At 52.6% G+C, this 13563-nt stretch overlaps 1 protein-coding gene across 1 annotated transcript; it reads left to right on the top strand.

Annotated features, from left to right (window-relative positions):
- Positions 1-905: 905 nt before the first annotated feature.
- LOC100274546 (uncharacterized) lies at positions 906-2413 on the top strand. Its single transcript, NM_001148902.1, has one exon. The coding sequence runs from the start codon at positions 1494-1496 to the stop codon at positions 1878-1880; it is 387 nt and encodes a 128-aa protein (NP_001142374.1). The 5' UTR covers positions 906-1493; the 3' UTR covers positions 1881-2413.
- Positions 2414-13563: the final 11150 nt, after the last annotated feature.

Genomic DNA, 13563 nt, shown 5'->3' with positions numbered 1-13563 from the left:
CCCTGATGTTTATATTCCGCTCGACAACGAGTATGGAATTAAGCACGTAATATCAATGGATAAAGCAGATGCTAAATTTTAATCATCTTCGCCTATCGCGATTTTAATATCGCATCTGTTTCGTCTGTCGCGAGTTCGACATCATTTTTATCTATCCGGGCTCCTCCTAAATTTTCGTGATGTTCGAAACATCGTTGTTCCGAAAATCGGTGCGTCGGGTGATATTTAAAATACATCGCTCGCGCGAATACGAATTCAGAAGCCCGACCCACTCAGATGATTTTTTATCCCGGGCAAATTAATTAGAACTCAACGACTAAGTTTCAGTGTAAAATAAATTACGCTTTTTGTTATCCGTGACATCGCGTCTACGGATTTTTAATTGAATTATCCTCTAGTCGAGTGTTCGAGTAGCAAACAGAATTCGTCTGAAATCAACTGAATCAAACGCAGAATAAATTATCGAAGCCAAAACCCGTTTAATTTGGTCCGTTGCTTCTCGTTTCGATTTAAATCATAACCCTAGAACTCAGATTAGGTTTTTGCGACTCGTGTCGGAATAATTCGGTCTGACGTGTGATGAATTTAAAATTCGAGAGAAAAGCTGAGTCAAACCCGAATTGTTTAAAAATATTGCAGTATAACTTCTAATCAAAATAAATCATAGTCATGAGATTCAAACTCGAAATAATTATTGTGCTAAAGATATTTTGGAGAAGGGATTATAGAATAAAAAAAAGAAAAAGAAAAATATCCAGGGATCGGATCCTATCCTACGCCGCCCCTTCCCTGATTTTTCTGTACGCGCCGCCTTTCTCTGAAGCCTTATCTTCCACGCACGCCCAGCCTGGTTCCTAGTTCCTACTTCCTTATCTCCTTCACCGTGCGTCTTCTTCCCTGGTACACGCGCACAGGCTTCTTATCCCCGGTCATCTTCTCCTTCCCTGTAGCAGCGTGCTCCTCTGCTCCTTCCGCTTCTTCTCCCTGGCGCTCGGCCGCCTCTGGTCCCCAGCAGCGGAGCTGCTTCTTCCCCAGTCAGGCGCCAGGCCTTCTTCTCTCCAGCTCGTGGGTCTCCCTCGCCATAGTCGCGCGCAGTTCCCTGCTCGGCAGCCTCCCTGCTCGCCGGCAGAAGCTCCCAGCCGAGCAGCTCCTGGTCTCCAGCCTTCTTCTATGCGCGTCCTGAGCTCCTCTGGTGCCGCATCCGGCTCACTGGGCGCTTGGCCTCCTGCTCGCCGCGCCCTAGGCCCTATTCCAGCTCGCCCAGCCGAGCTCCCTTGCCATGGTCACGCCCCAGCTCGTCTTCCCCAGCACGCCGCGCTGTAGCTCCCTGCTCGGCGTCCTTCTCTACGCGTCTGCTCCCTCGCCGTGGAGTTCTCTGCGCTCTGCCCAACCCCGATGCCCAGTCCTCGAGCTCGGCTTCTTCTCACTGAACTCGCCCCAACCACAGCCGCGCTCCCTGCCGAGCTCCCTCTGCTCGCGCGCGCCCTGCTTCCATGGCCGCGCGTCCCTGGCTCGGCTCTGCCCAGCGCCGCTGTAGCCGAGCTTGTCCCTGCGCGCCCGTGTTTCCTGCTCCTAGACGCCGCGTCCTCCCGGCCATGGAGTTCGCCGGTAGCCACCCCGTCGTGCTCGTTTCTGATGCTCGCTCCGGCCATGGACGCTATCGAGCCCGCTGTTTTCCCTGTTCAGTACTCGCGTGGCTTCCTGCTCGCCAGTGCGCCCTCTCGACTCGCTTGGCCTTAATCCCTATCGCGTCATCAACCTCGCCGGTTATGGTGGTTCCTCGTCGCGTCGTGTGTGCAGCTCTATATACGTCACCCTCATGTATCGTCGTCGAGCCCGTCGAACCTCGTTCTTCCCTGCTCGACCTCGTCGAACCCTGAATCCCAGACGTTAGGCAAAAATAAGTGAGATCCATGTGCATCGCTTATCAAGTGCTCGGTCAAAGACTTCAATCGAAGGTCGTCGTCATTCCGTGCGTCATCAAGAAATCTCAAGAGTTGGGTGAAGACGAAGCTAGCAGCGTGATATTCACCAAGTGCTCGACAAAAAGCTCGAACAAGTCATCGATCGTCATCCTCGTCTACGCCAAAGATTCGAGAAGATTAGGCGCAGAAGGAAATAAATCAGTACGAGGCCGGATAATTCTCGATGTGGATGAAGATGAAGCGCGATTCGATGCAGCACTCACCCTATTTTCGGTGAAATGCTGAGCTGAAAGGCGTCATCGATTTCGTGGTTGCAAGTTTGATTTAGTATGGTAAGCCGATTCATATTTCCGATTAGCTTAATTATTGAATTAGTTCGATGAATGCGATGTGATTATTTTCACGATTTTGGAGTAGTCGCGTTGGGTAGGTTTGAGATGTTAATAATGTGACATACAGTAAATTAGTGAATGAAGTTTAAATTTAGTATTTTAAATTATCTAAACAATAATATTATTAGTATTACTTATGACGAATTATAATTGTTTGATAAAATTAATGGTACACTATATATGATAGCTTAGAGTGGTATGTAATTTAATCCAGTCGCGTGGTCTAAAAAGTAATGTGCTTTTATTCTTGTTCTAGATTTAAATTCCTTAGACCACTGAGCTTAGAATTTAATTAATTAACTGATAAGTTGTGTTTAGGCTAATCGTGATTGATGTGTATAGTTTGTTGTTTCGTGATGTTTGCGTTAGATTCGGTTAATCTAGAGAAGCGTAATCATTGCGCTCAATCATATGTCGGTAACTAGTGTTTCCGTATGAAACGGTACAACGCCTCGTCGCTAGTTGTTTAATTCGTTATCGCGTAGCACTATTTAGGTTTGTAATTTTCTTGTCTATATGCGTTCATGTGCATAATGCATTTCATTCAGGTACGTGAATTAACTACGTGATGCGGAGAACTAGAACGGAGTCGACCACAAGATGGTGTTGATGAACAGAACTGAAGATGGACAGACGAAACAAGTATTAGAACAAAAGATGATCGCCAAGTGGTCGCAACTTAACAAACACTAACCTAGTGTTACCCACGCAAGCCTCGGTGCATTTGCCACCTCCTTGCTATTTTAAAATCTCTATCACCTTGTTTGATGCATTAGGTGATAGGAGTTGTGTGCTAAATAATTGATGCATTTCCTTCCTTAGAAAATTGATTACCCTTCCTTGATACCCTTTCATGAAAAGGATTTTTGATGCTTAGCCTTGCTCTAGAAAGACAAAAATATTTTGTTTTAAAACAAAAGTGATGCTTCAGTGGGTGGGAATGTTTTCAAAAATAAAACTTGATGGTGGATCCATCAAGGCCATGATGGGTACAACACTGGAAAAGATATACCTCTGCCAAGTACCAAACTTTGGGTTTTTAATGATAAAGCTGAGACCGGGCGGGTGACTTGCACGAGAAGAGAGTCTCAGTGTAGTGTCTCCGTCTGAGTCGATTAAGGACCGTCTCGATGTAGGCTTGCTAATTGAGGACCTTTTAACTGGTCACATGCCTCATCATGGGTAAGCTTTGCCTCGGGCAGACTAATACCAGAATAAGGGAACACGCAATGGGAGTGGAGAGATGGCGAGAGTAGCGTGTACCCTCCGTGGCAAGAGACTGGACGGTGGTGTATCTGTGCTCTCGGTTGGCGTGAACCTGATCTGGTCTTAAGAAACCCGGTGGCGAGTTGACATATGCAAGGGTTAAGTGCTACATATGTCGTGTGATTGGAGATCCCCAGCTGGGTATTAATCGATTTGGATCGTCGTTACTTCTCGGACATGAAGACTTGGTCACTGCCCTACACGTAGCAATCTAGTGATCTGAAGGGATGATAAAAAGACGGCTAGTATAGGCCAAGTGCTTGAACTAGGATAGAAAGAACTCTAGATGCAGGTAACTTTACTTAACCTGACAATTAAAAATGGATTTTTAAGGATCCACTCATAGTAACTTTTCTGCAAAAGAGTCTTTGATTCTTGATAAACCATACTGTCGGGGACCATAATTAGGGGTACCCTCAAGGCTCCTAATACTCAGATGGTAACCCCCATCAGCATAAAGCTGCAAAGGCCTGATGGGTGCGATTAAGTCAGGGATCGGTCCATTCGAGGGACTCGATCACGCCTCGCCCGAGCCTAGCCTCGGACAAGGGCAGCTGACCCCGGAGGATCTCCGTTTCGCCCGAGGCCCCCCTCCAGCGGCGAACATACTTCCGGCTCGCCCGAGGCCCTGTCTTCGCCAAGAAGCAACCCTGACCAAATCGCCGCGCCGACCGACCAAATCGCAGGAGCATTTAATGCAAGGGTGGCCTGACACCTTTATCCTGACGCGCGCCCTTCAGTCGACAGAGCCGAAGTGACCGCCGTCACTTCGCCGCTCCACTAACTGGCCTAACAGAAAGACAGCGCCGCTTGCGCCGCTCTGACTGCGGTGCCACTTGACAGAGTGAGGCTGACAGGCAGTCAGGCCCGGCCGCAGACACCATAGGAAGCTCCGCTTCGCCCGACCTAGGGCTCGGACTCGGGCTAAGCCCCGGAAGACGGCGAACTCCGCTCCGCCCGACCCAGGGCTCGGACTTGGGCACAGCCCCGGAAGACGACGAACTCCGCTCTGCCCGACCCAGGGCTCGGACTTGGGCTCAGCCCCGGAAGACGACGAACTCCGCTTCGCCCGACCCCAGGGCTCGGACTCCGCCCTGGCCTCAGCCGACGGTCTCCGCCTCGCCCGACCCAGGGGCTCGGACTCGACCTCGGCCACGGAAGACAGAATCGACCTCGACTTCGGAGGAGCCTCCACATCGCCCAACCTAGGGCGCAGACCAGCCACGTCAACAGGAGGCGCCATCATCACCCTACCCCAAGCTGACTCGGGTCACGGGGAACAAGACCGGCGTCCCATCTGGCTCGCTCCGCCAGATAGGCAATGATGGCGCCCCGCATACTCTGTGACGACGGCGGCTCTCAGCCCCCTTACGGAAGCAAGAGGACGTCAGCAAGGACTCGACAGCTCCGACAGCTGTCCCTCCGCCAGGCTCCAGCGCTCCTCCGACGGCCACGACATCACACGAACCGGGCGCCAAAACCTCTCCGACCGCCACGATGGCGTGTACTTAGGGCGCTAGCTCTCCTCCGCTAGACACGTAGCACTCTGCTGCACCCCCCATTGTACACCTGGATCCTCTCCTTACGCCTATAAAAGGAAGGACCAGGGCCCTCTTAGAGAGGGTTGGCCGCGCGGGGATGAGGACGAGACAGGCGCTCGCGTGAGGCCGCTCGCTCCCTCTCCCGCGTGGACGCTTGTAACCCCCTACTGCAAGCGCACCCGACCTGGGCGCGGGACGAACACGAAGGCCGCGGGATTTCCACCTCTCTCACGCCCATCTCCGGCCACCTCACTTCCCCCCTTCGCGCTCGGCCTCGCGCCGACCCATCTGGGCTGGGGCACGCGGCGACATTCACTCGTCGGCCCAGGGACCCCCCGGTCTCGAAACGCCGACAGTTGGCGCGCCAGGTAGGGGCCTGCTGCGTGTTGACGAACAGCTTCCCGTGAAGCTCCAGATGGGCAGTCTCCAGCAACCTCTCCGGCCCGAGACGGTGCTCCGTTTCGGAAGCCTTGAGTTCATGTCCCTCGACGGCAGCTACAACATGATACTCCTTCCACCGCCGTGCGACAGCGACAATGGCGGCCGACAGCCCGCCCGCCTGCGACAGAATCGACGACGTCTTCCCCGCGTGGTGGAAGAACAACCTTCGAGCTCACCTCGTCCTCTCCCCTGCCGACGGAGGAGGAGGCGGGGCAACCAAGGCCAAGCAGGAGGCAGCGCCTCGTCGGCTGTCGAGCGAGTCGACGGCGTCGGCACCTCAACGGGGGGTGCGCCGGGCATCGACCCCGTGTTTGAGATGAAGACGAGCGCCGTCTCCCCGCAACGCGCCGATTCCGAGCAAACGGACGACGCCAGCACGCTTGCGAAAGGCTTGCTGGACGTCACCCTCGTACCTGAGACGGCGGTGCAGTCAGTCCCCGACGTGACTTCATCACCGCCCGTCGACCAAGAGGTACCGACCGATTCCCATCTCACGCCTTTCGGATTCAGCCTCGACCCGCCTAGCATCTTCGCTTTGGCGGACGCTCTCGTAGAGGCGAGTCTGAACCCTCTGGGGTTTCGTATGCGGTCACCTTGGGACCGGCTGACGGACGTCTCGACCTACGGGCCCTCTGGGTCCGAGGAAGACGACGAGCCCGACTTCTGTTGGGATTTCTCTAGACTTGGCGACCTAGTGCCATGCGGGACTTCATGACCGCATGCGACTACTGCCTTTCCGACTGTTCCGACGGCAACCGCAGCCTCGGCGACGAGGACTGCGGCCCAAGCTGCGAATGTTTCCACGTCGATCTAGGGGGTCCCTCCGAAGGCAACCATCTCGGCATGCCGGAGGACGGTGATCTCCCTAGGCCGGTGCCTCGTGTTGACATCCCACGGGAGCTAGCTGTGGTCCCCGTTCAAGCGGGGGGCCACGACCCACAGCTCGAGCAAATCCGCGGGGTGCAGGCCAGGCTCGACGAGGGGGCAGGAGCGCTTGAGCCGATCCACCGGAACGTCGGGCAGGAATGGGCGGGCCAACCTCCGGCCGGAGAAATGCGTCATCTACCCCAGGGTTTCCAGCACCGCATCGCCGACGATGTCAGGATTAGGCCGCCGCCCGCTTCCAGTGGAGTCGGCCAGGACCTGGCTGCAGCGGCAATGCTCCTCCGCGCGATGCTGGAGCCATCAACCACCGTGGGACGGCGAATCCAGGGAGAGCTCAAGAATCTCCTGGAGGACGCCGCGGTCCGACGGGCCGAGAGCTCCGCCTCCCGAAGGTAGGGGTACCCCTCGGAACATCACGCCGCGACTTCTCGATTCATGCGGGAAGCCTCGGTCCACACCGGGCGCACGCGCAACACAGCGCCTGCGGCCCCAGGTCGCCTCGGCAACGAGCACCATCACCGCGATCGTCGGGCCCACCTCGACGAGAGGGTGCGCCGAGGCTACCACCCCAGGCGTGGGGGACGCTACGACAGTGGGGAGGATCGGAGTCCCTCGCCCGAACCACCCGGTCCGCAGGCTTTCAGCCAGGCCATACGACGGGCGCCGTTCCCGACCCGGTTCCGACCCTCGAGTACCATTACAAAGTACTCGGGGGAGACGAGACCGGAGCTGTGGCTCGCGGACTACCGGCTGGCCTGCCAACTGGGTGGAACGGACGATGACAACCTCATCATCTGCAACCTCGCCCTGTTCCTCTCCGACACCGCTCGCGCCTAGTTGGAGCACCTGCCTCCGGGGCAGATCTCCAACTGGGACGACCTGGTCCAAGCCTTCGCCGGCAATTTCCAGGGCACGTACGTGCGCCCTAGGAATTCCTGGGACCTCCGAAGCTGACGACAGCAGCCGGGAGAGTCTCTCCGGGACTACATCCGGCGATTCTCGAAGCAGCGCACCGAGCTGCCCAACATCACCGACTCGGATGTCATCGGCGCGTTCCTCGCCGGCACCACCTGCCGCGACCTGGTGAGCAAGCTGGGTCGCAAGACCCCCACCAGGGCGAGCGAGCTGATGGACATCGCCACCAAGTTCGCCTCTAGCCAGGAGGCGGTCGAGGCTATCTTCCGGAAGGACAAGCAGCCCTAGGGCCGCCCACCTGAAGATGCCCCCGAGGCGTCAACTCAGCGCGGCGCCAAGAAGAAGGGCAAGAAGAAGTCGCAAGTGAAACGCGACGCCGACGACGAGGACCTTGTTGCCACCGCCGAGTACAAGAACCTTCGGAGACCCCCCGGAGGTGCCAACCTCTTCGACAAGATGCTCAAGGAGTCGTGCCCCTATCACCAGGGGCCCGTCAAGCACACCCTTGAGGAGTGCGTCATGCTTCGGCGCCACTTCCACAGGGTCGGGCCACCCGCGGAGGGTGGCAGGGCCCGCGACGACGACAAGAAGGAAGATCACCAGGCAGGAGAGTTCCCTGAGGTCCGCGACTGCTTCATGATCTACGGTGGGCAAGCGGCGAACACCTCGGCTCGGCACCGCAAGCAAGAGCGTCGGGAGGTCTGTTCGGTGAAGGTGGCAGCGCCAGTCTACCTAGACTGGTCCGACAAGCCCATCACCTTCGACCAAGCCGACCACCCCGACCACGTGCTGAGCCCGGGGAAATACCCGCTCGTCGTCGACCCCGTCATCGGCGACGTCAGGCTCACCAAGGTCCTCATGGACGGAGGCAGCAGCCTCAACATCATCTACGCCGAGACCCTCAGACTCCTGCGTGTCGATCTGTCCTCGGTCCAGGCAGGCGCTGCGCCTTTCCACAGGATCATCCCCGGGAAGCGCGTCCAGCCCCTCGGACAACTCGACCTTCCCGTCTGCTTCGGAACACCCTCCAACTTCCGAAGGGAGACCCTGACGTTCGAGGTGGTCGGGTTCCGAGGAACCTACCACGCGGTACTGGGAAGGCCATGCTACACGAAGTTCATGGCCGTCCCCAACTACACCTACCTCAAGCTCAAGATGCCGGTGTAACACCCTGAATTTGGGGGTATAAAATTTCTTTTCTAATATCCAGCAAATTCATGTGTTACCTTCTTTTTCCTCTTTATTTTTCGTTCCCGTATTCATTTTTTTCAAGTAATATGGAATTTTACTTCAAATATAGTTGTTAATAAAATCCTAAGGGAATAATGATTGTTGCATCATGTTGAAATACATTTATATTTGTTTGATGTTTTGCTTGGGTGTGCATCCATTTAATTCGTGAATCTTTCTTGTGAATAAATTTAATTAGGAAGAAAAGAAAATGAATAAATAAAAGGAGGGTAGAAAAAGAGAGAGAGAAAGAAGCCCAATACCCCCAGCCGGCCAAGACCTCCTTCTCCCCTTCTCTCTCTTCCCCCACAAAAAAAAACGCAGCAGCATGTGCCATCGTTCCTTTCCTTTCCTCTCATGCGTTACGTCGTTGCCAGAGGAGCTTCCGTTCAAGCGAGTCGTCATGTTTGTCTTGCGCCCTATTGTCACACTCGGTTTTTGGAAGGCAAACCGAATGCGAACTATGTACGTGCCAGGATCAGAACTCACGTACACAGCGATTACATAAATGAACATCATCGCACAATGCTCGAATAATAACATAAAAGAGTATTAACTTATTACATCACAGAGTCATAGACATCCACATAGTCATCAACTTAACAGTTAAATCAAAGTGCTAGCGAAACGCAGTAAAGATAAGGCCTTCACAGGCAGCTGACTGGGGGTTGCCGCCAACCCACACCTAAAACTCGTCGTAGTCTTGGAACTCCTGGAAGTCTCCTTCCACGACTTCGTCTTCTCCTGAGCAGTGGTTGCAATGTGGACAACCTGGTGTTTTGTGGTAAGGCAAGGATGAGTACACATCAACGTACTCAGCAAATGTCCCGTTTGGCTGAAGTGGACTAGCTTTATGTGGGGTTAGGCTCAAGTAGTTGCTTTTAGTTGGTCAGGTATTTATTATTAGTGAAGCCAGGTTTTAGCAATAACTAACCCGTGAATCATTTCCTCATCGAGGAACATCATTATCATCATCGAACCAAAATCATAAATAGAACCATTGCATCTCGAACCATTCGTATCTCTAATCAAAGAGGATCCCAAGGCTGCTCTTAACCGTGAGCACGACTGATATATCAGTTTCACTACCCTCTGCAGAGGTCGCACACTTTACCCATGAGCCGTGATTCCCTCTCTAGCCCGGGCTTGCAAGACCCTTATTCACTCCCAAGGTGAATGGCCAGGGATTCACTACGAAGCCTTTACAAAGATTCCCTAGAGGTCATAGCTGCCCGTTAGGTTTCTCCAGTTTGATAAACACAGTACCTCTCCCCGCAGGAGGGTGACTAAAAAGCAAAACGAAAGAACCTCGGCACTCAGCCTCGGCAGAGCAAGCACTGTGCCTGGACCCCATTGACGGCACGACGGCGAAGCAACTACACTTCTAGTTCCTCTAATTAATTAGCTAAGGGCACCCCATTCCACCCTCATGGTTGCACTGTTATCCCGGGTGGTCTCTCAACGAATAGGTCCTTACGGAGAGGTACTCGGGAAACAGCCCGAGCCCCCTAAAGTATCACAATATCCTCATCAGGATAACATCATCGTATCATAAATATTCACAGCATGTTCATTGATTATAGTAAAGCAATAGCATGAAGCTAACCATAATAACCCAAAAGGTAATCAAGGACAGGGTAAATACAAAACTAGTCAATCCTTAGGTTTCAATTAAGTAGTGCAGGACAGTGAATTATAAATAGATAGGACATAATGGGTCAGAGGACACTTGCCTTCACCAAACAGATGCTCAGGGTCTTCAACTTCGTGGAACTCGAAGAGCTAGATCACAGGACCAGATCACTTGGTCGCCAACGCTTGATCGTCGATTCCTCGAAGCTTGGAAACGAACCGCGATCTAGTCGCAACGCGAAGCGAAGACAAATAGGCACAAGCAAACAAACATATATGCATAAGAACATTACACCATTCAAAGAAAAACATAATAAAACATGCAAAATGAAATAGAGCGCGCTACTATGGTCACGCGAGGAAAGGAAGCGCGATTGTCGGAGCTACGGTCGAGAGGCTATCGCGTTTACGCTAAATAGGTATTAATTAGAACATTCAATTCGACATAACAATCTTAATTCACCGATATCAAATGTAAACTAAAACTACTACTTAGTTTCGACCAATCTTAATATTTTAATAGTGGACGACTGAATGGATAGTTAATCAACTGGCATGAGTGATTATAAGCGAGCAGTTTAATATCACGCACAGACAGCACGACAACGAGTACATTACGCGCGAAACAGCACGACAGCGTGCGGAACAACGCGCGGACACGCGCGATATGGCACGCTGACGACGCACGAAAACAACGCGAACGACGCACGAACCAGCACGACACCACGTGCGGAACAACTCGCGCGACAGGCGAGAAAGACTAAATAGGTGACGCGTTTATACTAAACAATTATTAAATAAGTAGTTCGGTTAATATTAGCCATGTTAATGTTTATCATAAAAGCGCAAGTTGAACACTACACATTTACTCTAATTAGAATATCAATCTAATAAATATTAGTCGAGCAAACCTTAAGTTAATTATTTAAAATATATGACATGAAGTATTAACATCGTTAACATGAGTGCTTATAAGCGGCAAACTATTTATTATCACGCGCAGACGCCGCGCGACACACGTGATCGTCACGCGACGACGCACGCACACGACGTGTGTCAACGCGTGTGAACAGCACGCGCGACACACGCAAAACAACACGCACGACAGTGTGCGACACGCACGAGTCAATGCAACTATGCGCGCGAACAGCACGATGACGCACAAACGATGTCGCGCGCGAACAACAAACAAATAATTAATGAAAAGTATTTCATATGGTATTAATCATGTTAATTAACATTTATATTTATAAAAGCACGAGTTAAAACTATAGACTCGTTCTAATTAAGTTGTTATTTTATTAAACCTCGAACAAACTAATAATTGATTATTCAACTAAAATATGCGACACGACAACCACTAGCGCCACACGAAATGGCACGCGTGAACGAACGACGACGCGGCAAGGCATGCGACACGCGAAAACGACTTATGCGACACACGCGAATGACGCGTGACACACGAGAACCACTAACAGATATCATGACTATAATAAACAAGTATTAATTCAAAACATTTAAGTATGGTATTAATCATGTAAACATGTATTTATAAAAGTGCAAATTGAAACTATTAATTAGTTTTAATTAGATTGCTATTTTAATAACCGCCGGGAAAACAAATGACTAATTAATTAACGAAAGCATGTGCTACAACAAATTAATAACCTTAAATATGTACAAGACATTATTATCAAACTAACGCAACTAGAACGGATCAAAACGAGAAATTAACACAAAATATATAAAATGATTACTAAATCGTGGATTATTATGACGTGGCGCAAACTGATTGGCTAAAACTTAGCCCCATGGACGATCATATAGGGCTCAGCCATAGAAGATCGCCATCTTGTGGCCAACCAGTCGCTGAAACGTGGCGAGGACGGTTTCCTAGTCCACTGTGTTTTGCGACATGTGTGGGCACATGCAAGTGGTGGGACCCCAAGCGGTTTCTTTTCTCTCCTTGCCTTGGGCGTGCATGGCTACATGCACAGGAGGCAGCGGGGAAGCGGGGCTGGTTAGGCTGCCGCGGCGCACGACCACTGGGCACACAGGGGAGGGCTGAGCTGGGCGCTGACCATGCGCAGGGGAGCTCGGCCACCCCCGCCATGGTTACGCGCCGAGAGCTCCGCTGGAGGTCGCGCGCAGGGGAGGAGCAGGTCTAGCGGCTGGCATGCAACAACGCGACATGGACGACCTCGGGCTAGGGAAGAGCGTGGGGCAGGCCAATGCCAGCGGCCAAGGATGTGCGGCGGATGGAGCAGGGTGCAGTGGGGAAGATAAAATGCACTTGAATGCTCACCTACGGACGAAGCTTCAGCGGGGCTCCCTCGGGCAGTGGAGAACGTGAACGTCGACTCTTCAACGCACGGATGGGACGGCCGTGGCAGTGCAGGGGCTCGCCGGAGGTGACGTGCCGGCTGGGTGCACCGAGCGGCGCGGCAGATGGAGCACGGGACCCGGCGGGGCTCACCAGCCCACACACGGCTGGACTTCGACGAGCGGGCCAGTGCTGGGACGCAGCCGCCGGAGACGAGCGTGGCCGGAGGAAGTGACGTGTGGCGAGACTGACGGTGTTCCAAGCGCGACGCAGAGTTGGCTTGGCGGTGCAATGGAGCTCCAACCTGCGGGCGGTTTTCCGAGCGCAGAGCGATGCGAGTCATGCGACCAGGAGCGTCGAGGGTAAGCAGAGCACAGCTTGGAGAGGAGTGGAGGTCGAGCGGGCGTTCTGGAGGGTTTTGAATAAGGCATCGGGCCGGGCAGTTGCTAGTCTCTCCACGACGTGCACCGCGCGAGTGGAAGAACAGTTACGGGAGGAGAGGAGAGGGGAGGAGCTGATGATTTCTTCTTCCTTCTAAGGGAACAACAGTTGTGGGAGAAAGAGAGGTGCTGGGCGACGGCGTACATGGAAGCGAGAGGTTATTGGACGCCGGTTGAGTAGGATCTAGAAATGAGGAAATATATGGGGTGCTGAGGCTTTGCATAGAGGTGGCTCGATCACGGATCGTGGAGAAGAGGTTATCTGAGATATCTAGAGATGATTGATCGAGTGGGAGGGGCTATTGTGCGGTGGAGCAAGACGAGGTAGGGATACCGGAGGTAGACGTCGGGGTAGACGAGGGTAGCCAAGGATATACGCGAGCAGCACACCGTTCGCGAGGAGAGGTGGTATGGCGATCCCGTCAAAAGGCACGAGATCCAGAACAGCCTTGACGAGAGGAAAATATATATCTATATTTATAAATATGTATTATTGAGTTTTTGAAATACTAAATGTAGGTATTTAAATATTAGAAAGGCTGAAATTCGTATTTAATACCCGAAGAAAGTTCT

This window comes from Zea mays, chromosome 7 (genome assembly GCF_902167145.1).
Source record: "Zea mays cultivar B73 chromosome 7, Zm-B73-REFERENCE-NAM-5.0, whole genome shotgun sequence".
NCBI classification, from domain to species: domain Eukaryota; kingdom Viridiplantae; phylum Streptophyta; class Magnoliopsida; order Poales; family Poaceae; genus Zea; species Zea mays.
Note: the sequence above shows the minus strand (reverse complement) of the source record. Positions and strands in the feature narration are given on the sequence as shown.